The sequence below is a fragment of the Haliaeetus albicilla genome, chromosome 13 (genome assembly GCF_947461875.1).
Source record: "Haliaeetus albicilla chromosome 13, bHalAlb1.1, whole genome shotgun sequence".
NCBI lineage: Eukaryota > Metazoa > Chordata > Aves > Accipitriformes > Accipitridae > Haliaeetus > Haliaeetus albicilla.
This window is the reverse complement of record NC_091495.1, coordinates 38,132,011-38,158,430: the sequence shown is the minus strand read 5'-3', so window position 1 is coordinate 38,158,430 and position 26,420 is coordinate 38,132,011. Positions and strand designations below refer to the sequence as shown.

Below are 26,420 nucleotides of genomic sequence, written 5' to 3'. Positions count from 1 at the left end.
CTCCATTGAAAGTGCTGACACAAGAATGTACCCATCAAATCAGCATAGTATGTTGCTAGGCATCATGAGTGGCCCCTGACTCACTCAGGCTTTTTTTTTTTTTCCTTTATTTCTTTTTGATGCAATGCTTGTAAATGCTGTGTGGACTCAGCATATGTGGGGTCCTTGCTTTCCAGTCCTCACAAGGTTTGCATCTGGAACAGGGCTAGTGAGAAGCCTTGGCCTGTAGCAGGCACTAGCAATATTTTATTTATATGAAGCTCTGGTGTACTGCTTAGTCAAAACTTGCAACCTGATGAGCTGTGTCCCAGAAGCAGTTAAGCACTTGAATAGGCTATTCAGTCCTGTGTGCTCCTTAGACTAAAACACTGAGGAGCTACTCCAAAAAAAAAAAAAGCACAAAATAATGATAAGATAATGATGCCTCCTCCTGAGTAATTTCAGAACTCTTGAATTGCCCAGATTGATATTTGGCTATCTTGTGCTGTGGTTTAGGCTTTTATTTCTGCTGTGTCCAAAAGTCTCAGAAATGTTTTGAGCTGGCTACTGAGGCCCAGCTCCTCTGAGAAGATATTGTGCAGTCAAGCTAACATCTTCAGACAGGCATTGCACCCCTGTGATTTCCCTCCAGGATGTGGTGTGTCAGTGGAGGGGAAAACATCTGCAATCTGTTGACATGACTTGGATTTTAGTCATGTCAGATCTTTGACAAAATAATGAATCGAGCCCAGTCCCTTAGCACATGGATGCCTGCCCCTGCTGTAGTCTTGAACAGCATAGAAATATGTTCAGAGTTACAGAGATGGGCTGGGAAGCAAAATAAACCCAAGAATTTAAAACCTGGAAGCACAAAACAGCTAATCAAAAACAGCTGGAGCTTTCTTGTGATTGAATAAGCTTCCTGTAAGTTGCTCTGGTAGACCTTGATCTAGACAAATGCTCACTTTTGTGCCTGTCTCTAGAAACAACCTGAGAGGGGCAATACTCATGTGCCTTAAGTTGTAAGGGCTTTGCTCATTCCAGGCAATTTCTTATTTCACAGCAGACTGAGTGTTGACCAAGGGTCATCTGTATCATTTAGTGTGTATGACATGCCAAATCCAGCAATACAATACACTGTTGCTGCTCAAAACCTGCTGTAAGAGAAGCTAAGATCCTTCGTACCTTCGGTTGAAGTTCTGTCACCACTGACGTCAGTAGTTTTGCAATTAATCTTGACAGGCACAGGAAGCAATGTGCTATCTCAATAGAGCCAGAACTGCCAAGCTTGACTTGTCTCTGCCATAGTTTCTTTGTGACCAGGATGGCATGCCAGAGCCCCCTGAGTCCCAGAGGTGTGCTGTGGTCCCAAAGGCGTGCTGTCCTCTTGCACCTATATAGCTATGGACACATAGTCAGGGACAGAGTTGACAGAATTAGCTGAGGGCTTGCACTCTAAAGGGGGCTGGATATGAATTTTGCCTTGAGGAGCAGGAGAGTTGTGTGTTGACATCGTGCTCTGACATGCTGCTGCTTCTTCTCCTTGCCCAATGGTGAGAAACACAGAAAAATAAGAAAAGCTAAACTGACCACTTCACATCAGGCTGATGCAAGGCCTGTTAAATGGCAAGCTTTGCATGGGCTTTCTGCGGGCACAGATCCACCAAGCTGAGCACAGTTCAATGTGTCGAGCATCTTCTGAATTTGTGAGTTGGTCAGTGGGCTCAGAGGCATATTATAAATGGTTATTCCTCAGAAACAATGGATTCTAGAAACCCTTGCCATAAGGAGACAGAGATCTGGGAGAGAAATAGCAAAGTGATCTGTAAAGAAATAAGAATTCTGCAAATATGTAAAGGAGAAAGGGAATGGTGTGGAGAAATAAAGTGGATCCCTTATTGTGGCTGCGAGACCATGCTTTTCATACCCAGACTGTATAAGCTAGTCAGTGGAGTCATACTGATTAATGCCAGATGCAGGGCCCTCTCTAAAATACAGGGTGGGTGAAATATCTGTATTGAGAATACATGGCTGAAGGATGACACCAACACTGCAAGACAACAGGAGACATTAATAGTATTGTGATTCTGGCTAGGTTTAGTCATCTTTAAAAATGATGCACTCAAATGCTTCCTGACCCAAGGGGACATAATAGAAATCAGTCATTACTCACATGGAGTTAGTTGTGCTTGCTCTCTACTTTTTAATGGGAAGATACGGGTTTTTGATCTCAATTCCTCTCAGTCTCCTGCTGTGCTGCTGTCATTCATCAGCATTCTTACTGGTAGTGCTAGAGTGGCAGGACATACCTAGCATGTTCAGTAGCACAGCAGCGGCCTTCTGCCTGGGTGTACTTAGGCAGTTCCCTGAAAATAGGAAAGAAAGTTAAGGAGGAATCGCTTTCAGAGTAGGGGGAATTCTGCAAGACTGTCTCAGCCAACAAGAATAAGGTTGAGAAACTAGTGAAGATCCCTGTAACAGTAGGACAGCTGTGAAAGGGACCCTGTAACCCCAATTTAAGCCAATAGAAATAGTAATTGTATTTCTGTTAATTCAGGAAAATGAGGGGAAGAAATGAAATAAGATTTTTTCCTTTCTTTTTCCAAGCAGGTAAATTAAGTATAATCTGATATCTTAAAACTTAAGTTTTAGGATTCTCTTGTCTTTTGTCTGCTATTGCACTATCAGTTAGCAGCACTGAACTTTTTTTTTCTTTTCTTTACTAATGCTGCATGCTCTGGCTGGTGCTGGACACAGAATGGCAAACTGGATTATTAACTTTCGTTTCTGATTCTAGATGGCTCCTCTCTTTTGCTAAGATGTTTTCTCTTTCTTCCTTCCTTTTCCAATAGAGTCTTCACCAAATGCCCAGTTCATTAATCAGGCTCCCAGCGGGAGTTCTGAGATTCCAGAGCAAGATCAGCTTTTCACCACTGGTGCCGGCACAGGAACTATCTTCTCGGATAGCTTCTTGAATTCTCTTTTGTCTATGGTAAGTAGATGTATCATGTCCTGTCAAATTTAGTGGCATCGGTGTGTAACAAAGTGATTACCAGCCAGGGTAAACCCACTTAATCTAGCCTTAACAATGGTCAAGGCCATGTGTGTCAGAGAAAGGCACAAGAAACGTTGCAGAGATCAGTGATGTGATTAGTTACATGGTGCCCTGAGAATTATACATGTCTATTCCTATTTGAGCAATTTGCTAATCAGTGGGCCTCTGTGATTTCTTGGGGTAGTGGGTTCCATACACTAAAAGGCAGCTATCAGTTCCAAAATATATGTGTCTCAATACGTGCTATTAGCAGGAACTCTCCCTGTTGTTGATACACACATAGAATTATTTGGAGAAACTTTTAGAGTGCTTTCGTAAGTTCCTCCCATTCCCAGCTCCAAAATATTGACAGGGTACAAAAGGTATTTAAAGCCAGCCTGATTTATTTACTTTTTGACAACATGATGTTACAATCAGTCCCTCTAAGGGAGCTGCAGTCACTGAAGCCAAAATTGCATTTGACACCAGCTGGCCCCTTGGTGGAAGCTCCAGCACTGATGCCAAAGGCTGAGAAGATTATATGGACTCTGAATTCTTACCTGTTCATGTAGAAAGGAGTTTTACAAGCCTGGCTGGAGGTGCATTAGTGAGCTAGGGAACAGGGAGCTTGCACTACCACCACTTTACCATAGCAGGCGATGGGGAAAAATGGAACATTTAACTCTTCTCATCTGTCCATCTGGCACCTAGGCAGAAATTCACTGGAAGTTTGGATGGAAGAATCTATTGAACTCAACAGGAATCTCACAGTGGCTGTTTTCTGAAAAGGTATAAAACAAATTCCACATATGTGGGCCACTGCTGATCCACAAGACCACATCAGATTTTAAAAGAAGTGCATATTTTGATTCTCTGTAGGCAGTGTGTTCTTTTAAAAACACTTGCATCATGAAGATGGGATACATTGCACCAAAACTGCAAGAATGGAGGGAATGTGGTGATCCCACCCTGGTGACATAATCATTTTAAGTTGCTGTCAAAACTGAGTGATACTGTCAGTGGTGACACACATGTGGGTCACACTTTGGTGGAGTTAAGCCACCATTTTGGCAGCAAAACAGCAGTTCAGCTCATGAGCTGACATTTCCAAAACTGCCTTCTCTTTTTTTCTGAAAGCCCCTTTCTTCCTCTTCAACCCAATTCCCCATGCTACAGTCAAGCTCCATATGCCTTGCTCTCAGCTCCTGTCCAAGGGGATAGTGCTTGGGTGGCAGTTTCACAGAAACAGAATAAATACAAAACAAATCTCTCCAAGGGATAAGCAGTCCAAAAGAAGTGTGTCAAGTCCAGTTATGCCTTTTTGAGAAGGCTTCAGTGTTAGGGAAAGTATTATATTGCTGCTACTCACTGATATGTCAATCAGCCAGATGGTAATTAATGACTGCTAGTGTCAAGTGTAAAAGTAACTCAAGACATAGCATGACCTGTCTTAAAGGATAAAATTTCACTCAAGCGTAAGATTCCAAGTCTGTCCAGGAATGATCAGCACTCAACTCTGCTTTAAAGTAGAGGGGCACCTTAGGTTGGATTCAGTCATCCTGTAAATACAGTGAAGACTGAGAGAAACATGATATTGCTTAGCAATTGCAGTATGCAGGAGAAGATGTGTGAACTGGAGAAGAAAAGGAAAGGAGCCTTCAGCAGTCTAATATCACCTCCTTTTGCTATCACTTTGAATATAAGTTGAAATTTCTCAAGACACTCAGAGCAGGAGTGATGTATTCTTTTTAGCTTGAAAGGAGACTGGCAGAAGAATCTGAAAGGCAGAATGTGGCCTATAAAGTGAAATGTTACCCTTTGGAAGCCTGAAGCAGACCTGGCATTTGCTTCAACATGACCCTTGGGGTCTCAACAGGGAGAAAACAATTCAATGAGCATGATCATTATGGCTCAGGTGCTCTAATGAGCCCTGAATTCCCTTCCTGATCTAGCTGTGGGTTCCTAGCTTAGTAGCAACATGGAGTCAGTGGGACAAGGAAACTACTTGGTGATGGGAGAAGGTTTCTAGTCTTGCCTTTGTATGCAGAGGTGTTCCCAGGAAATCTGCTTGTCTGAAGCTGTAACCAAACATCAACTGGTGAAGAAGGTAACATCTCACAGGCACATTACAGAAACGTTGCTCCTTTAAAGTCAGCTTCAAGACCTATTCTAAATGCAGTGTGTTATTTCCTGAGTACGCACACACACACGCACACCTCTATAGTTTCCCCGCCTTTCAAATTCCTGTAGTGTAACTCGGCAAAGAAAGTACAGAATGAGGGTGACATGCAAATCCTATTAATTCATCCAAGTATGGAAATGCAATCCTTTTGATGTCAAAAAGTACAGCAATGATATGTTAAAGAGCTCAGCACGCTTCTGTTAAATATGTAAAGTGCAGATTCCCCCGAAGCTGTATCACTCCTGGATAACCCTGGACTATAGCTCCTTACTTTAAAAGACTGAGAATTACTCTAACAGCATTATACCCGTTTGCCCGACAATATGGTCAGATGTTCTTAAGCGGATTTGAGTTTAGCGTGGATTTAGTAACACCATTCCTTCTCTGCAGCCTGTTTAGTTTCTTTACTCAGGCAAATGCAGGTGGCAGATTCCATAAAGTGGCTCTATGTAAGAAATGAGCTTTTTGAGAAAGGGTGGAAAATAAGTTATTTGATGCACTGCAGGCAGAGGAAACAATTTTAGATTTAAAAAAAAAAAAAAGAGACTCTAGGCCTTTTTTTGCCTTAGATCTGAGTTTGAACCATGGTAATTTTCTCCCCCAAAATACTGATTGAGATAAGGGCACAGAGAAGGTTTTCAAAACAATGTGACAACTACAAGGACAGAGTTTCCTGCTGCACCTGCACTCTGTAGTGCTGGGCAGGGCAGTTGTGCTCCCCAGCCTTACATTACACAGTGTTCTCCTACTCAGGTGACATCAGAGCTGCTGCCCAGTTTTCTTACATGCACACAGGTGCGCACACTCACACCTGCTCCATTTGTGCCATTGAAAGTCTTCCATTCAGACACAGCTTAGTGCATTCTATTATAAGAGCAGAGGTGGAATCTTCTGACTGCTCTTCGAAGCTGCAATGGGCTAAGTAGGTGGTGATGCATAAATATTGTCAGAAAACTTTAAACATAATTAAGGACTACTTTAAGTATACAGAAAAACTCCAAACTGTCTGCCTGATCACTTTCTCTAGGTTTTCACTGGAAAACTTGGTTTTCCTTTCCAAGGCATGCTCTTTTGTCTTTGATTCGTCTCTTCCTTTCCAGACGTACTACAACCATCACATCTTGGCTCTGCTGCAGACTTTGGTGACTAGTGGGACAAGCCCAGCATTGGGGGAACGGCTGTTGGAAGAGGGCAGCAGACTGCACAGAAATCCTGACAACATGATCCACAATGCCTCCCAAGTTAGATGCAAACTGGCACTCCTGCCACTGTCCAAGAGGTTGTTAACAGATGTCGTGGTGAGTTACATCACTGAGTGGTGCTTCATGGGCTATGCTTTGATCCTTGCTGCTAGTACTTTTGGTTTGTCATTACCTAAAGTTTAGTTTCATTCAGTTGAATCTCACTACATAGCTTGAGCTATATTTTGAAGAGGCAAAGGCATCAGATAGCCTTATTTTATACTCGATTCTAATCTTGGGGGGCACCAGTCATTTTTTTCCCTTTTTTCTTGCCAAATTTTAGGATACTAAAAGTATTGAATAGTATTGATAGCTGGCTAAATACGTGATTTAGTATTGGGCTGGATTGTCCACTTTCGTTCCTTAGAGATAAGAGTGGGTTTGCTTCTTTTATAGCAGGAGGACTGCTTTGGAGACATTTACTGCAGAGCTTTAGACTTGTTTGGGATACTCTGCTTTGGGCTCTACCGCCTGATGGAAGAACCCAATCCATACAAGAATAGGCAAGTATACTTTATCTCAGATTGTACCATAGTCAAAAGACAGCAGTCATGACTTTGAAGTTAGGCATCTGTTATAGGCAACCTGAATTACTTATTTTTGTCTTGGATTCAGACATTCTTGTAGGTGGCTAGGGCCATTTGAGGCAAACTGGTGTATGGTCTGAATATGGCGCTTACTGGCACTTGTATCAGATTCCCTTACGTTCACTTAAGATGTGATTTATCTTTACAAGTGAGCCTTCTGCATTAGAGAGCTGCTGGAGCATGAAGTTAGTAGTGTTGCTGAGGGCAGGGATTTCAGAGAGTTTGCAGGCAGAGGGAACCTTCTCATCTAACCTGTTCTACTCACTGATTCTTTCAATTTCAAGATTTCAGTGATTGCTTGAGCTTCAGATCTCCTAGAGAGACATTTAGTCTTGATTTAAAGATTTTTGAGGAATCAAAAAATTTACCACATCTTTCAGCAGCTGTTCCAGAGACTAATTAGCTTCATTTAAAATATATGTATCCCATTCCTAGGTAAAATTAAAGCCTCTGTATATTGTCTCATCATTCCGAAGAATTCTGCACATGCAGTCAGTCATTGCAAAAAAATCCTACAGCTTTCTGGCTGTCCCAGACACTCAGTTCAAAAGCCTCACAAAGTAGCCTGAATCTCATGTGCTACTGCTTTTTCAGGTTTGTGATTGCTCGGCCTGCCAGTGATTTGAAGATGCTGTCTACGGATCTGCTGTTCTGTGTTGTTCCATTCAACATTGCAACAACTGATGACCTGTGATGTGGGATGGAAGCTGGTTACCAAGGAAGAAAACAGGTAGTACAGACACCTTCATGCCAAAGTTATGAGAGATTGTGAAATGCCCTGCAAATAAAAAATTGTACAAGTTATTAAGACCACTACAATAAATTGTCTGTGTTCTTATTTCTTAGGGGTGGCAGTTTGAATTTGGCTAAACGTTAATGTGAGGTTATTACTGAAAATTATATTGTTAAGCTTTAACAGCAAACAGAGAGTAAAATGCTTTCTCTGCGAGGAAAAGGGAAAAAACTTCACTTTCTGCTGAGCACTGCACAGAGCATACCCAACTATATACTAACACGGTGACTCTGTTGAGTTTAGAGATTCTCTGCTGAAATTCTCAACCTTCAAAGACTCCAGCACACTAAAATTCAGTTTTCTTGCAGCCAGAACTGAAGATGCTGGATTGATAGGCATGAAAAGAAACAAAAACTCAGGCAAAAAATCCCAATAAACGTGTATCATAAATCAGGTCCTGCCTGTAAGTTACAAAGTCAGTTGAGGGAATGAGAAGAGTGGTGGTGTTGGTTTGTTTTTTTTTCCCCTCTCTCTCTCTCTTTCCCCTAACACTAATTAGGTTTGAAAGACTGCAGCTTGAGTCCAGATACCACATGCCGAGAAGAAAGGAACCCAAACAGCTGACGCAGAGTTCAGACTAAACTAACTGCAAGCTCCCCAGGGACATCACAAGGTAAACCTGATAGTCTCTGTCATTTACAATCATTATCAGGCAGCTGAGTCTCTGTAATTTTACTAGGGAGCCAATTAACAGATCCCTGAAGCTTGGGAATAAGGTCTTGGTCCTTTTTCTATTTTAGACAGGAAAAGGGGGAAAGTAAGTCTTTGTTTCAGACAGATACTCCAGAAGCTTTCCTACCCAGGGGAATGGTCAGATCTGGGCTTGCTCTTTTCCTCTTGAGGAATAAGATAAAGCACTGAGCTTAACAGTCAAGCAACTGGCTTTAGTACCCAGCTCTGGAAAGAGCTGGCTGTGTAACCTTGGGCGAGTTATTTAACTGTATCCTAATGCTGCTTGCTGCACACAGGGAATATAATAACATACTTGTTAATTTAGATAATGAGAGCTTTGGGGAAAGGACTGTCTCTTGTGATTCATTTGGCCTAACATAAATAGGTACTGATTTAGGATGGGACATTTAGGAACTCACTCAAACAACATGAGTAAGAAGCCAGACAAAAGCTTGGACCGAAACTCCAGATGGAAACATATCTGCTCTTGGGAAAGTTTGGAGTTTGGATTCAGGTCTGAGCCTTAATGTGTTGGACTCATCTTCCCTGGAACAAACTAATCGTACATTTTCAATTCAGGACAGATTACAAGTAGGAATCAGTGAACCATGCTTAGAGCAAACAAAATACATAGGAAGCATGCTTTCCCTTTGCCAGCCCTTTGCAGGCCTGAACTTGAGCCAAGACGGTCAGCTGATCTCTCAGTAGGAGTTTTTTGGCCTAAAATCACCCACTGTATATACAAACTTAGATAAGAATTTGTGCACTGGATTCTGTTTACCCTCTGGCAGAACAAGGCTTCAATAATAGTGTCTCAGTCCATTCCCTAGCATGCATTATTTTAAACAGACAAGACAGTTAAAAGGTGGAAGGAAAAGCCTGGGCAAGCTTTGCAGTCCTTTGACTACAAAGGATACCTCATACTAAGATTCTGTAAGCTTTCTGTATTGTCATCATCTGAACCTTCCTTTATTTTCAGCTGTAATTCAGTCTAAGCAGGGCACAGAGGAGGTAACATCCCTTTTTCTTCCTAATTGTTCTGTTGCTTTTGGATAACTACACATGCCTGGACCTCTGTGTTGTGATATTAAGCACGTCTTGTGCAACATTAAGGCATTTTTATTAAGAAAACTGCAAGAAACACCAAAGCCTGTTTACTCATAACTTCCCTGAGTGGGTGAGAAACTCAGACTATCTTGCCAGCAAACTCTGCTATCTGAAATCATCTGCTTTTTCTAGAAAATGGAGGGAAATGGTGAAAGTGCTCCTTCATGATTGAGATCCAGGACATACTAGTTTCAGCTTTTAAGGCACAAAACATTGGGCATACTACTGTGTTAGTCCAGAGCTATGCTACTTGGTGTAAAACTGCTGCAACCACTGGTGTATCTTTCTTCTTTCCATTAGAAAGATGCAGCAAGTGCTTTTTTTTTTTTAAAATGTTCCTTCTCTCCAAGGTGTCTTACATGCAGGACCGCCAGTGATGACATATGCCATGCTTTTCCATCCTGCATTCGCAGCATCTCTGTGATGGGGGAATATGCCCATGTCCAGTCATAAAGCTTTTCCAGTACAGCTTATTTCCAGTTGCTTAACCTGCAGCTGCTAGAGCATGTAATCTACTGGGGTAAGGTGGAGTGGGGAGAAATGGCAAGGTGGAGAAGGGACCTCTTGCACTTTGCTTATTCCACCTTTTTGTTCAGTTGCTGTACCTGAGCAAGCAGTTCTGCTTCTCAGGAAAGAAGGAGGAGGGAGAGAAATCCTAAGAAAGGTAAAAGCATTAATGGGTCAAGGCCTCTTTTGCATAATTCTATTATCACCAGGAAGATTCTGCAATAATCATGTTAGGCATGTGCTCTGGAGCATCAAAGTGACTTGTCTTACTTTACTTTTTGATGTTAGACAGGTTTAAATGCTTTGTACAGATGAGGCACCTCAGACAGCTGATCAAGAAAGCCTGTGCTGTTCAAGCAAAGCAAAGGCCTGTTTTGCTTTTTTTTTAAATGTCAACAATGCCACATTCTTCCAGAAAGGAATAATCTCTGTTGTCACAAATTGTGAAAAGCAAAGGTGTAGGAGAGAATCTGTGTGTGGGTGCATGCAAACATGCTTTCTGAAGCTACCACCTTTGAATCTTCAGCAACAGTATCTTCTTGTGTATTGTTTGGGTCATATGTTTGTATAAATTCAGCTTCTGCAGTGAAATCCACAGCGTGGTACACAGAGCTGTTACAGGATCTCTGCACTGTAGTTTGCTAATCTGTACCCATTCTAAGCTGTAAAGGTCACCTTAGTGTGTGGGTGGTGATTAGTATTAGTAGGTTTTACTTTTTAGCAGTGTCACGGGAGTCTCTGATAGAGTTCTGAAACTTTTTGTGTCAGATACAATCAGAAGTAGTCCCTGACCCTAGTGAGCTTAGGTGGTATATACAAAAAAGAGTTATAAGGGAAGCAGAGGAGTTGTAGTTTGCTCAAAAGCATATATCAGATTGGTGGAAAAGATAAAAACAGAACCCAGATCTCCTGATTTCTAGGCTAGCAGCTTTCATACTATTCCCACTAGGCCATTTTGTATTTCCACTCTCAGATCTCAGCTCCTGCTAACGTGATCATTCCCTTGCCTGTCTGTCTAGGATTTAACAGTCTCTTCCAGAGGTGGCTCAAGTAGTCTTCATGTGGTACTACCTGATGAATTATTTGTTATAAGATGGTCAGCCTGTTTACAGAAGCAGACAAGTATCATCATACTTTCAAACAGGAAAGTAAGTTACTTGAGATTACCCAGTAGGTCAGCTGTCTTGCCGTTATGTGTCTTGTCTGTCTTGTCAGCTTGGTCACACTGTCATTTCAGGCTGGTACATGACGAATGGAGCCAGAAACCTCTCCAAAGATGCATGCAAGGATATATAGACTCTGTAGAGACTTCAACATGCTAAAGCACTTACCCTAACACATCCATCCACCTGGATCTGAGCACTGATAAGGGCATACACACAGAGGGAAACACAGGCCTCTGCAAAGAGCACTTGCCCATAAGGAGATGAATATATATATATATATATATGCAGGCTAGGGTTGTTTTCTCCGTCCTCCTTCCTGTAGTCAGATACAATCCAGCAGAATGAGTAGTGAAGGATGTCACTGCTGTGAGCTGGGCTGGGTTTTGCAGTACAGCGTGCTACGGGTGGTGACTGACACATAGTCAATGAGATCTGAGGAGAATCCAGACTCTATAAATGTTAGATGAGGCCGGCTGGGCATTGACAAAAACAAGAGGTGGCTGCAAACACCAAGTGTCATTATTCTCTGATCAGGGATGGCGAGAGGCCTAGGAACTTCCCATGGAGATTAACTACTTCACAGCAGGATGAGGAGCTGTCTCCTGATGCGAAGGGACATCCTGTTGTCCTGAGAACGCTTGGGAGGAAGGATGCATGACAGCAGGAGTAGCTTTTGAGAGCACACACACAGTTTCCTGCAAAGCACGTATCTTGTCTGAAAGATGATTTTTGCTCTGCTGAGATAAACTCCAAACACCTAATGGTTTAAATTAATGCCAGAACAGAAGGAGGTCTCCCTTAGTCATTAATTGGCAGTGGGTTCTCTAGCCTCCTCCTACTGAAAGAAGGGCTCTTCGCTACTTTCCCATCCATCTACTTCAGCTTACTCTATTGACCTGCCACCAATGTACCATAAAGCCATAGTCTTATTCCCCACTGTCTCTCTAGTGGCCAGTTATAAAGGGACTAGAGCTGTTTAACTGCTGATTGCTTCTCTACTTGCAGCAGGAGGCCATGCAGAGTGAATTAGGTGAGCTAACTGTATTAAGCAATCTGGAAGTGCATCATTAATGCTTCTGACACTTTTTCTGTAGTACACATGTGCCAACTAATAAGCATTAGTGACTGAGGTTTCTCATTTCCCAGAAAACGGATGTAGCTAGAGCAGTGAAAGTAGACACAGCCCACTGGGCTTTATCTCCCCACAAGTTGAGATGTGTTTCCAAACTCCTCTATCCTGCATATGGGTGAGAGTTGCGTGGGGATGACAATTAGAGTTGGCTGACATTTCTAACTTCCGCTAAAGCTTTAATGCAGAAGTTGGGTTTTGGGGATTGGCTTTTTTTTTTTTCAGTGACACAACAGGATTTTTGTTTCCAACCAGGAGGACGAGCCAGATCAGACACAGTGGCTTGGAATTTGGTTGTCTTGTAAGGTTTTCTGCTAAAAAAAAAAATTAAAAAAAAATGCAACCCCACTGAGATTCATTCTTCCCCCTTTGGGGCAAGGGGGAAGGAATATTATTTTTTCATAAAAGAGAAATGCATTTTTTTGAAGTCCACCTTTTTTTTCAGAAGGTTTCTGGGGTTGAGGTTAAAAGTTTAGTTCTGTTTTCCTCTCATTTTCATTCTTGAATAAGCCCGTACCTTAAAGAAAACTTTAAAGAAAAGAAGTACTGCTATGACTTGATATTGTGACTCTGTAAAATATAACGAGTAGTAGGCATTTCTTTCTCCCTTTCTCTCATCTTAGTCCTGTTGAGTATTCTACCAGCAGCGGAGAAGCAAATGTACCCAGTTCCTTCACTCTTCTATGAGCGCAAGGACTGGTGCTTGCCAGCAATGAGCCTTTTGTTTCCATCAGTGTGGCTGGTCTTATATACTTGCTTACCCAGGCAACTACCAAAAAGAAGCAGAAGTCCTAAATGCCAGACTAATGCATCAATCATAATTCCTGAGCTGCCAGCAGTCATGTAACTGCTTAAAGACTTCAACAGCCCTCTGGCACTTAAAGGAAAAAATCATCTAATTAATCACAGGTGAAACAGCTTGGACCTGCTCCAAAAGCCCCTGAATTTACTGCCAAGCTTTGATGCTAATTTTCCTTCTAAGTAACCCCCTAAAGAAATTTATGATTAGGTAATTAAAGTGATGAATAAAGAGATACTTAGAAGAAGGAGGGAGAAGAAAAAGGGGAAAAAAACCCAACCTTGAGTCAAAAGCCTTAAATCTCCTCCCCTTCTCAAAGAGAAATGTTAGTCATTTTTGTATATGCATTGTCTCTGAAAATTGGGTTTGATTCCCACAGGAGGCTTGAGAAATACTTCTTAAATTAATGTTTGCATAACCAAATAAAACAAAAAGGAAGGAACTCCTAAACAGATTGTAATGTCAAGATTGTTGAGGGAAAAAAAGGACTTGTGGCTTCTCTCTGAGAATCGCATACTGTACAATGTTTGTCAGAAACTGCCTCATGCCTTTTTCCCCTAGGTACCTGAGGTCCATTTTTTTTTAAAGGTAATTAGATATGTAGGAATGCTATCTAATAGAAAATATAGTGATATCTAATTAAGAACTTTGGAGCATCTGAACAACTTCTAAAAGTCTGACCATAAGTTCTTAATAGGTCGCAAGTCCTGTATAATGCTTTTCAATGTCCTCTTATATTCTTTCTCTCTCTTTTTCAGAGGAGAAGGAACTAAGTAGCCTTTGATTTGCATTTTTTCTTCATGCAAATGTACCACACCAAGCTCAATGTAAGGAGCGTGAGTTTAAACATAGGGGGACACGCTGCAAGGTTTTGATGGTGCCTAGATTGTTTCCACAGAAGATGCAGATGTGGCCCCAAAATGGAGAAAAGAATTAGGGTCTACTTTCAGTTCCAGATTGCTTTTTTATTTTTTAATTAAAAAAAAAAAAAAAGAAGCAATCCACAAAACAAGCATGTCACTATCCAGGGGTTTGCTACTGGCTCTTTGGCACAGTCTTTGGTTAATTCTTTCCTTGTGGCTAAAAGCGCGTCTTAGAATCCAGGAAACTTCCTTACTGGCCCATAAAATGAAAAGTAATGGTGGGGGGTGTTGTTGTAAGGTTCGTTTGTGGTGGTGGGAATATTTTCCCTCCAGGACTACATCTCACTTTGCTTTCTACATTTTGATCCCAGGCCTTGAAGTGGCAGAAGGCTGCCATGCACTCACCTTTGCTCTGTTCTGGGAGTGTGCCCAAGACTCTGCTTCACACTACATGATACACCTGACCTTTCTCTGTTAATAAATGCCTGCTGACCCCATCACACGGCCCCCTTCTGCTCTGCCTGGCACTGAAGAAAGAGTTGCTGAATGATTTTTGAGGGGACCAGAGAGGATAAAAAATGAGAAAATGGCAGATTAGATCTGAGGTGACAGAGATGAGAAATAAAAGCCATTAGAGCCCATTTGCAATGTGCCCTCATTGAGTCAAGTTTCAAGGTGTTTTTCCAGATTATTAATAGCCTGACAGCAGTTTTTGTACAGGAATCTGATACAGGAAATAACACTCATGTATACACACTGCAGTGTAGAGGGGAAAGTAGAGTCCCCTCATTTATTTACTTGAAGAGATTTGAAATACAGCAAACCAGCCAGCTGGGTTACAGACAAAATAAACATTCTCCATTATAATTGTGGCATCTTCAGACACACATCTCTATAATAATGCAGTGGTATGAAAGGAGCTCTCATAAACCTCTGCAACTGGCCTTTGCTGTCTGTACAGTCTGAGCTGCATTCAGAGTGGCTCTGCTGAAGCCATAGCATTCTTTGGTGTGGAGTGCGTTGCTCTAAGTCATTTTAGTCCGTGGCTAACATCTCTGAACCTAGGTCCTGTGGACCATTTTGGACACTTAAAATCTCCTGAGGATCTAATTTGTTCAGTGTGGTAGGCTTCTTTTAACTCAGTCAAGCACCAATCCTAAACAGATCTTTCCTGTCTCATTCCCCCACTTATCTGAATTATCTCAGTCTTCTCAGTGTGATACCCAGTGAAATGAAAGCAAGAGAGCGAGCAAGGGAAGAACAAGAATATTTGGCCATGTGGGAAAGAAAGGTTAAAAGATTCCCAAAGTTATACTTTGTAGTTGCATGCTTGTAAAAAAGAAATACCAGGTGGGTAGTGCTTTGAACTTCACAAGGCTTTGTGGGACTGAGTTGTCAAATATGAGTAATTGTAGCTTTCTTCATAAACAAGGGGTGGCACAGAAAGTTTGACTGATACGGTTCATAATGCCTACAGGCCAAACAGACATTCAGCTGAAAGAGAGAAGCTCTTCAAGCATCATTAGATGGTGATGTCTGCTTGTCTGTGTCTGTTGCTTTCTATTAAACTTTAGTTTTTATTTCCTCATCTCATGTTGCAACCTAACTCTGCTTGTGAGTATTACTGGGCAGAAATAATCAAGTCTTGATCTATATTGCATAACACATTGTAGAGGTAGCCAAGCTAATTACCAGTGAAACTGGACAACAAACAGTAGAGACTAATTTTACCCATGTTTTTCTTTTTCTGCTCCTTTCTGAACAGTCTCTACCATGCAGCATTGTCTGGGAGGATGTGCTACCATGCAAACAAGCAACACTCCCTATAGATAAAGAATGTTCTAGTGGTGGTTGCACAGCCTTAACCAAAACGAGCTGGCCCCTTCCCTTGTTTTCATGGGCTCACAATTTAAAAGTTAACTGTACTTGTAGTTTGTATGCTGGCAGTCTTAGTCAGTTCTGGGTGCACTTATAAGCCTCTGCCTAGAAGAAGATAGAAATGAACTTAAAACACTCAGTTGCTTTCTAATGAAGCAATATCCCTGCCAGGAGGTCTTTTCCAGGAGACAGATGAGACACCCTGAAAATCCCCTTCTGCATTAGGGTCAATTACCTCTCAGTGGATCCACATCACCTAAGATGCAATTGAGCATGTGCATTTCCTACTTAATTTGGTGAACCTTGCAGATGCACAAGTATTTCCAAATTATATATCATTGTGGAAGAAAACAATGCCTTGATGAAGAAGCAAGGATGAAGACACAGTCTCCCACCAGCTCTTGCTTTCACACCCTTACAAGTGCTGTATAACTTGTAAGAAATGTTGAGAAGCATTTGTAATTCCTTGCTCAGCACTTCTTATCTTCTTGGACTTGACATGTACGTTACGAGTTGCTTTGGGAGCCAACAGTTTCTATAGCATCTTACCTTCTTCATCCAAATACTGGTGTGAAGTAATTCAAATTCCCTACAATTGCGCTTTTCAGTTTCCAGTAGCACTAACTCAGCACTTTATGTTTTCCAGTGAGGTGAGTTAGGCATCAAGCACTTTGCTCTGTAGGTTTCCATTTGAATAAGGCATTAAGACCTGGAATTGTGTCTCTGCAGAGAATTGAGGCCATGTTGAATCAGTCTGAGGAGTTTTCTGTTAGGGGCTTAACCAGTGTTCTCCTTGTCTCTGTGTTTTGTACAGTGTCTTATGCCATTGGCTTCCCCCTTTTTATCCCCAAAGCTGCTGCTTATAAATTCAACTTGTCTGAGTTCTCACAGGACACCCAGTATTACTGCATCTGACCAGCTCGTGCTGCTGACCATAAACTGCTACCTACAATGTAAAGAATTTGTGTTCCTCAAGATTTAATTAAAATATGTCCCTCATCTTTTACTATAACTAGTTGCTTTTATTTTCAAATGAAAATATAATTTTCTCTCTGTGAAAAAAATGCTTTCCTGCTAAAAATATATAAAAAGTGACTTTTTCAAATGTTAATTTTTCATGCAATTTTTCAGTAATATTTTTCATTGACAAAATTCCCCAAACTGTAATTTCTTAATCAGCTTAAGACTGAAATGGTAAATGATATTTCAGTCCTGTAAGACAAAACATAATACCACCTCCAGTGTTGAGATCTCCAGCTTGTAAACTACTATCCTTCAGGATGAAAGGTGCCCATATAACAATAAGGCATTATTACACTTCCTTTATTACTTTGTACGTGCATAATTTACTGACTGCTAAAAAACCCCTGGTGGAATGCCTCTTTGATGTCATCTGTCTTGCTTCAGTTGTAGTGGTTGCTGCTTGCTTCTTTCCTACCCAACTAGTTGCGATGCTGCCTATGGCAATTTCAGTGGCTAAATTCCTTCCTCCAGTAAAATCTTAACTAGTTGAACTGAATCGTCAAACAGGTCCACATCTCCCTCAATAAATATCAAAAGGGAAATCCAGCTTAACATAAACAGAGAATAGCAAAATGGTGCTATTTATATGGTTCAATTTCCCTTCAGTTAAACCACTAATGGCACATAGAACTCTCATAATTAAAAGCCACATCTGATAGAACAAAGTCATCTGTGGAAACAAAGACAAGGGAAGATGAAAGCGCCACCAATACAAAACAACAGTCCAGCTATAGGTCTGTACATGTCTCTTTTCTCTGTTCTGAGAATCAGCCAGAGCCTGAAACCTCTTTTGACAAGTAGCTCCTCTGATGACAGATGCTCCCCGCAGCCTCCACAGGCTGCAAACAGATGCATTGTTCTTGCTGTCAACTCCCCATTGAAAGGTGATTCCAGTAAGCAGCAATTGGCCTGATTTGTTAGCATTAGTCAGCAAGTGCATGGATCAGATTTGCTACCAAGGAAAAGGAAAAGCAGGTCTGAGACTGAAAAATCAGTGCTCATAATCAAGAACTTGTCAGGGTGTAAGTCTTGCTCTTTGGGATGTGAGGGACACGTTGCTAGTCTTGACTTCAACTCTTACTCACTTTAGAACAGGACTCGGTTTTGTCAGTGATCTGGATAAAGTGATCACATCCCTCTTCAGGATCATCACCCAGACAGCTCACAGACTTCATTGCTGTGGCAAGACTTGGTGACTTTAACAAAAGTGATGTGGGGAGGGAATGAATTACTGCAAAAAATTGACCCTTGAGCCAGAGTAGGACTACTGATCAGGAGGAGGGGGAGGCTCTGCAGTAGAATATTCATCATTTAGAAAAGAGACAGAAAAGCAGATGTCACACTGATGTTGCTCCTGTTTCAGAAGGTTTTCACACTACTGAATGGCCAGGCAATAAAACAACAGTGAAAATTCAATGCTAGTAAAGTCACATGGTTAAAAAAAAAATCCCCCGAATATTTGCTCAAAAACTTCTTCTTAATTCATTAATACCTTGAAGGAGAGAGGTGTCAGTGCTATATGAGTAGTTTTGTGAGGGCATCAGCTCTGTGAGAAACTTCTAGAGAAGAAATAGCATATTGCTCTTTATATCCATAGTATGCCTGTGTCTCAAATACTGCGTGCGTTTCTGGTCACTCCCATGGAACTCTTTCCCTGCTCCATTAGACATATCATAAAGTAGCTTTGATTATTGTGTTATCTCTTTAGCTGCAGCTGGAACAAGAAAATGGAGAGCCTGCCTACTGCTGCTTAAACAGCAGTGGGCAGTAGGGAACAAATGCCTGTCATTTTCCACCCAAGTTATCCTACCAACTTCAGTACATCTGACTGAGGTTAGTTTGATATAGCAGTGTTTGGCTCATGTGTTTGATCCAAACTTTTGCTTGGAAAATTTTAAATAACTAGGTAATTTATGTCTCTTCCTCTCCCCAGCTTTCTTCAGGCAGCTACAGACCCTAAAGAAATGATAGGCTCTCCCTGCCCTGGGCAGCTGGTGGGCAGAAATCCCACTAATATGGTGCTAGCTATAGATTTAAGCTTGTCTATACTTTGCTTTATACAGAGCACCAAAATTTCTCGTAGTGCAAAAGCGTAGAGCAGATATGAGCCACAGAAATGGAGCAAATGATTAACACCAAGCATGCAGGCTGGAGCTGCAATTGCACCTGATTTTTATTTTGGGGTTTTTTTTCAGTACATTTCGGCACTTTTTCCCCAGCCCTTCCCTGTCTCTCTCCCCCAACACAGCTAGAAGTAGTCCATTAGTGTGAATGATGCGTGTCACTGCATGCTGATCTAGGACACAGCTCAGGCTGCTTTTCAGAGCAAGTGCCTAGAAGCATTATTACACACCAGCCAAGATTCTCAGTGGTGATTTAAAATGGATTTTGATTTTAAAGGTACATCTTAAAAGCACCTGGTTTTCTAAAAATGTAAAAGCTACTCAGTTCTCGCTATCTGCAAATCAGAAGCTCTCAAATTAGGTACGTAAAAATAGAAGCATCCCATAGTATTAGTCTCTTCTGGAAATATTATTAACGCAGCCTGATTATCTTCCAGTCTGCAATTTGTGCTTGCTGCTCACTGTGTGAAGTGCCCAAGTGTAAATGGCTACTGATGGGAGAACCAGGCCCCTAGGATTCATGCAGGTTGTGTTCACATTACTCTTTGCCTGTGAACTTCAGTCTCAACCTGTGCCATGTCACCATTTAGAGGTGGTGCCTTCCGCAGCCCAGCTCTGCCAAGCACCGTAGCCTTGTCTAGAACTGCTCATCTCTTGCAGTTCTTGGTCTGAAGACCCAGGGCTGGTATTGGACATTAATCTGAACTCGGTTCCACTCTCTGCGAGTGACTGTGTTCCCAGCCATCCTCCATGTATATCTGCCCCTGGGCAGTCCTGTTTAAGTTCTTACGTATCCCCGATCAATTCTGCATTGTCATGTCTCCAATCTTGACCAGTTCCCTTAACCTAGCTCTACTCTGAAGCTTTTAGGTGGCTCAGCAAATGTCAGTGCTCTTAGACAGTCGAGCCGCTTTAGTTGCTTGATTCTTCTCGGAGCCTCATGACCACCACTTTCATTGCGGAGTTCTTTGCAGAAAGGCCATTAACTCTTCAGCTGGTCCGTACACGACAAGGCTGGAAATTAAGTGTACTTTTCAGTTGAGAATTCAGTCCTTAGAGTCATCTGTCTAAAGCTTGTAATGGCTACTGGATGTTGTGGGGGAAAGGAAGTTTGTTTCTCTGCGATAAAAGCCGTAAGAATACTAACCCGAGCAAAGTTACAGCTGCTCAGGGTCTTTCAGCATTTGCCCCTTCTCCTTTTTATTAATGCAATTCAACAAGTTAAGCCTGAGCAACTGTGTCTGACCCCATGGCTAGAGTAACATCTGTGACTGTACTCTGTCATTTGCAAAATGGAACGGCTCTAATCTCTTGAGCACACTGCTCTGCAGTGACATTTCCAGGACATCCGCACTCCAAAAGGCATGCAGTAGCCTTGGATTAGAGTTTAAAATAGAAACATGTTTGCCTTTGTGTACAGCATGGGATTGCTAAGGAGAAATAGCAATGGGAGCATGCAGTTGGGTTGTGTGACCTGCGGTAGTTGGATGGTTCAGAGGCTTTCATGCAGTGGGACCTGGTCTGCTTTTCACATCACAGTGATACTCTGAGCAATTCATTCAGCTTAGTCAGGGAAAGCTGTTACCTGCCTCTCCTAAGAAACTATTCACCTCAATAGAGACAGTGCTAATTAACACAGGTCTAAATTAGAGCAGAACTAAGGCTAACACTTTAAAAAAACTGGATGAACTAAAGTACTTCCAATATAACATAAAACCAGGAGAAAGCTGCATGGTTCTCACTGAGCAGCCTGTGACGTTGTAGGAAACGTGCTGTCATTTCCCTTGGCGCAGCCTCCAACCTGCTGATCGTGTCTGTACCAAGCAGTGGGGGGCAACTGAGGGAAGCCAGTCTGTTTTGGAAGCAGTGTGCCGTGTTAGTGTCGTGCCGTGTCGTGTCTTAGCTACCGAGCCTTGCCTTTAAGCTGATGTGACAATACACCTCCTGGTTGTTTTGCAGGCTCAGCTGGTAGCAGCTCAGGTCCTTTCTACCCTTCTTTGTAATGCAAAGTAAAAATCCTTTAACTTGTGTTTCTAAAGGTGCTTTTCATAACTGTAAGCCTGTTAACTCTGGTTTCCTAACAAACAACAGCTGAAATTCTTTTGTTTGTTTGTTTTAGGTATGGTATTTTTTAAACACTTAGAGCAAGCTGTTGTTGTTCATCTGTATGTTGGTAAATAGTAGCTGCCGACTTTCACCTTGGGAGAGGCAGAATTTGAGCAAACAGTAAACTGCCTGGGTAGACCAGGCACAGAACTCCAGACTAGGGGAGAGTAGATATGGGGCATCTGTCCAAAAGGCAGCTTGTTTCCTAAAGATTGCTGATTTTCACCCTGAGCTGGGTACATAAGCATCAGTTCATGCCTCTGGAAACCTCCTTTGGAGCCGTTGCTTCTGTAACTGTGATTTCGAGGTAGGGACTCTGGAGGTCTCTGTCTGGCACAGGGAAGCGCGACCTGTGAGAGATGGGTGCAGAGCAGGCTTTTTCCTCTGCCCTTCCTCCTTTCCCTCTCCCTCCTCCCTCCTTCCAGCAGCCCAGTGCAACTGACTGGAGTGTGCTGGTGCCCAGCATGGCCTTGTGTACTCTCTCATTCTGTTCTGCAGTGGCAGTTTTCTGCTGGTTTGTAGAGAGCATCCAACTGATTTATTGCTCCCAACGTCTCTTAGTTTGTAATAAAGTTTTCAGCAGCTCTGTCGAGCCCGTTCCCCGCCCCCGCACACGCACACATCCCCGCGCTTGCTTTGTTCTTCTCACACATAATGTCAACTCATAAACCTTTCATCAAGTCAACCAGGTGGAAAAAACCCATTACTGAAAGAAGTGTTCATTCAGGTTCGGGAGGGGGGGAAATGGAGGGGAAGGCGGAGGAGAAAGTTCCCCAATGGAAAAAAAAAAAAAAAGGGAAGGAAAAAAAAAAAAAGGAAAAAAAAGCTGTGTGTGCTCTTAGCTGAAAAGCCGGCTTTGCTGCGCGCCCCAGGTGCCAGGCCCCGGAGGAGCCTGGCAGATCTGTCATCCCGGTGACAGGAGATGGAAAGCGCTGTGTACATATTCAAAGAAGCAGCGATTTGGGCCTAATACCCACTGATGAAAGGGAGCTTCAACACAGCCGGCCTCTGCCAGCTTGAACAAAACCACTTGTGCTTTTGTATGGCAGAAAGGACCCCCCCGCCCCGCAAACACACACACACAGACACACACTAGTGGTGGAGGCTTCCCTCCTGCTTCCCCCCGCCCTGGATCGATGTGTTTAAGCCATATTGGCTGAGGCTCATGTGCTGAAAGATGCTGCTGGCCACACAATGGAGGAGCTGACAGGGGTGTGTCGGCAGGAGACATGCTGTGTGGAGAAGGCGCTGAAAAATGGAAGTGAGGAGGCATGTGTGAAGTACAGAGATCAGGGAGCAGCCCGGGTTCTCATTACGGCAGCGTACAGCCAAGGCGGCCCTGGGGATGGTGCGCTCAGAGCCTGGGTAGCTGCGCCAGCAGTGCCCTGGCAGAAAGTTGTTCCTGCTCTCAGGCAGACCCCAGCACCTTGCTGGACGGGTGCCCGTGCGAACGCATCCCTGGAGCGGGAGCAAGGAATGTCTCATGGGCAGAGGCACGACAGCAGGACTTGGGGGATGTGGGCAGAGTAACCCTGGGCAAAGCGCCTTTACTTCTGTGCCTCAGCCTCCACGTAGTGCAGATGATAATATTCCTGTCTCCCACTGGGTCTCAACTACTCAGGATGCAAACTTTTTGTGGAAGGCACTGTTGCTTGCATAGTTCATTGATACCCGTGGCCAGTAAAATTTCATTAATTTTGGATGGAATTTCAAAAAGGTCTGTAGGTGGAGTTCACTGAGAAATGAAGTCTCCTTTACCCCAGCATCTTTACGGCTCAGGCACATACTTTGGGGTTTGATGGATTTCTCTTTACACACAGACTTTGAGAAAGGTCTGCACAAAATTTTATTTAAATAAGTTTTTAAGCAGTGTAGTCCAGAGTTACTGCTCTGGAGAAGGGACACAAGGGCACTAGAGGATGGAAAAAGAATGGGAAGCAACAAAGGAGTACAGGGAGTGACATCTGTCGCTAGTATTTTATAAGTTAAAAATTCAGCATAATCTACTGCCACCCTGTCCGCTATACTGAGTTCCAACAGTAACAGAATTGTCATGATTTCTACATGAATTAATTCAAATCTCTTTTTGCATGATATGGCGTAAGAAAGGGGCCATCTGGTTTATGTTCTAGGTGTCAGAACCACTCATACCAGCACACTTTCATAGTGCAAGATGGAACTTGACTGCACATATTAATGTCTCCTTACCCTCTGCCTCCCTGAGACCTGATGCTGTTGTCCCATTATGGTGCTGCCATTTATACTGTCAATAGCAATAATAATAATAATGCAATGTTTGGCATGCACATAGTACCTCCAATTACAACTGTGGCTGAGTGTTACTTACCATTACAAACATTTGTACTGGTTTCTTCACATGTATGAGGCTTAGGGACATTAAGTAGGATCATGCTGTGACTAAGTTAGGAGTGGCCAAGTGCACAGTAGAAGGTTGTCCAGCTTCCACAGAATTAATATCTGTAACTAGTGACCTAGTTCATATACAGAGGTTATTGGCTCCCCCCAGACTACAGAAATAATCATGAGCAGTGGAGTTGGGAAAAAGAATCAAGGTATGTGGACACCTGCCCATTCTGTTGGAGAATGACAGCTGGCAGTCAGGTGTCTTCTCATTATGATAAATATTTAAATACTAGCTATCAGACTTGGGAGCCTGTGATAATAACTTAGCTAATAGTAAAAATATAGTTAGAATGTTTGTAGGTGATAACATCGTACAGATTGACACTGCATGATTTTCAGAGATGTAAGCGAACCTGAATGTATTAATCCTCACAACCCCCTAAACCAGTGCAGTACTTGAAATTCTTGAGTAACTGCACGAAAAAAAAAAAAGGGGGATCAAGAAAATGGGTGAGACTTTCTGGGCTGTAAACAAGTGCACCAGATTTTGATTAATTATTATAACAGTGTAATTTTTTTGTTTGCATTACAGCTTGGTGACAGACTGGTTCACTGTGATTTTTCCAGCAGTTTACTTGAATATGCAAAATCCAAGCAGAATTGGTTTGCTAAGACTAGTCACCAAAGCCACAATTTCTGTTCCCTTTTCTACATGAAAGAGGCTCAGAAGAGTGGGAAAAAAGTCCTGAAGCAGAAAAGCCTCATCTACTACAGATTAGCTCTGTTTATACTGCAAAGGCTCTGGCTCAAGTGAGGGGTTTTTTTGCTTAGAAATACTCTTTTAGTGTGAATTTATCTTGAGATGAACTTTGTGGTAAATAGAATTTAAGCATGAGCTTAAATTTAAGGTCTTATTTAAGTGCTTTTCTACTTCACTTGCCAGCTAAGGATCTGGCCTGGGCTTTGAACATCTTTAGGGAGAAGAAACAGATTAATGAGATTAGAACATTTTAAATCACTTTTGTACTTCCCTGGGCTGCATGATTTTTATAATACCTTGTCTCTATAGACTCTATAAAGTGTATTGGCTGGATGCTAATAGACAGGGATGATGAAAATAAGGCTTGCTTGTGCATCCTTTCAGATTTGGGGAAAATATTCAATGGTCTGTGGGTATGTTCAGTTTCATACGTCAATATGCATTTAATCTCTTTGTCTGCTTTATGAAATCCAGCATTTGAGTGTGTAACTCTCAACCTTGTGGGCCTAATTTCCTTGCTGAGGTTTGCACCAGATATTTTACGATCAGGCCAGTAAAATGAAAAATGTGGTCATGGAAGATGGTAAGGGGTGACCTGGGAACAGACAGGCCTTCACCTAGAACATTAAAATTACAGCAGGGTCTGGACTGGTACCTTTTGGCAACCCCTACTAGCATATCCACACTCACACCTACAACTTCATAGGCAAAAGGCAAATCTATGATACTAGGCTTTACAATTTTTTCTTCCTAATTCAGAAATAAGCTGTCTCTACAGTAGTGCAGTCAGGGAATCAGTGGCCTGGTGAGTTCATATTCCACCCTATGACACTTGGTGGTTTCCATTTACCCAATGATGCAATGTAAAGCAACCCCTTTGAAAGCAGTAGAGCGTAATGTGGATTGTCGGCCTTAGGGGGTGAAGAGGCTTGTCAAAGGGAAATTGAGCAGTTGCAAAAGACTGGAGTCTCCTGCAGCAGAAGTTCTCCAATGGACAAAGTTAATCTGTTCCTCAAAAGCTTTATTTGGAGGAAGGTAGCAAGAAGCCCAAATCCCACAAAATATCAAAAGCCCTAGGATTTTTCTGTCCAGAGATTTTCATCAAGGCAGGTTTCCCTGAGAGTTTAATTGCATGTTCATCTCTTGCAGCCCCTGGCAATTCAGGCTCTGAAAAGTAAGAAGAAGTGGGAAGAAGTAAGAGAAAAGTTTGGAGTGTTCTAAATTCTGCTGCTGGTTACTCCTCGCCAGTGTCAGCTGGTCCCCTGACGGGTCATCCCTCAGCCAGGAGCAGAGAGGCAGCAATATGGAGAGCTGAGAGTGAATGTATGTAGATGGGGTGTCAAGAGGGGAGGGCAAAAGCACCAAAACAAAGCAAATCTTGTTTATAACAATCGTATGCATAGAGTGTAGCATATATTTAATGCAGGATTGTCAAAAAATGCAGCCAGAGTAAATGACTATTGTACAGAGCTTACACCTTGTAAGCAGGTCTTGCATGGGGCCAGGACAAACTCAGCAGGAAATGCAAACCCTAGTTACAGCTCAGTTTCCTGCATTGAAATAGTGATTATAATTAAAAATAAATCACCATTGCTTTTAGTTTGATGAAATTACCACTTATATTAAGAGCAGCTTGAGCTGACTCTAAATCATCTTCTGCAGAATGTCACTTTGGGATTTAAAATACATGATCAGTTAAAGAATATGTTGTGCTGCACTTGGGAAAGAAAAGAGTAAAACATGAATCACACATGGGTGAATGCAAGACATTTTTATACTCTTGGGTTCCTGGAGTCTATAAGAAATGAAATTAGCCCTTCTGGAAAAGGGTTGATTAATCCAGAGATGCTCCCAACTACTCAATTCATCTGCCTTAATCAGATGTGGGAGTCAGTTTTGACTTACTGGCCAAAAGGATGGTAAGAAAAAGTACACAGTGCAAAAACCAAGTTGGGATTCCTTACTAAAAGGCAATTTGATTCCCTGTTTGTTATTGATGAAGACATTTAAATACTCATTCAAGAGTTGACCTTTAAACAGAGACTTTAGAGGATGTATAAAAAGCAGAAGAAAACAAGAAGCACCACAACCCTACAAAGTAATCTAC

At 42.2% G+C, this 26,420-nt stretch overlaps 1 protein-coding gene across 1 annotated transcript in view; it reads left to right on the top strand.

The window, feature by feature from the left end:
- The window catches only part of KCNU1 (potassium calcium-activated channel subfamily U member 1), a 66,455-nt gene extending 40,825 nt beyond the window's left edge, over positions 1–25,630 (top strand). Inside the window, exons 22-27 of the mRNA XM_069799635.1 lie at positions 2,832–2,971; positions 6,296–6,493; positions 6,833–6,939; positions 7,618–7,753; positions 8,316–8,429; positions 25,463–25,630. Coding sequence (XP_069655736.1) covers positions 2,832–2,971; positions 6,296–6,493; positions 6,833–6,939; positions 7,618–7,717 — 545 coding nt within the window. The 3' untranslated portion in view covers positions 7,718–7,753; positions 8,316–8,429; positions 25,463–25,630. The remainder of the gene's footprint in view (positions 1–2,831; positions 2,972–6,295; positions 6,494–6,832; positions 6,940–7,617; positions 7,754–8,315; positions 8,430–25,462) is intronic.
- Positions 25,631–26,420: the final 790 nt, after the last annotated feature.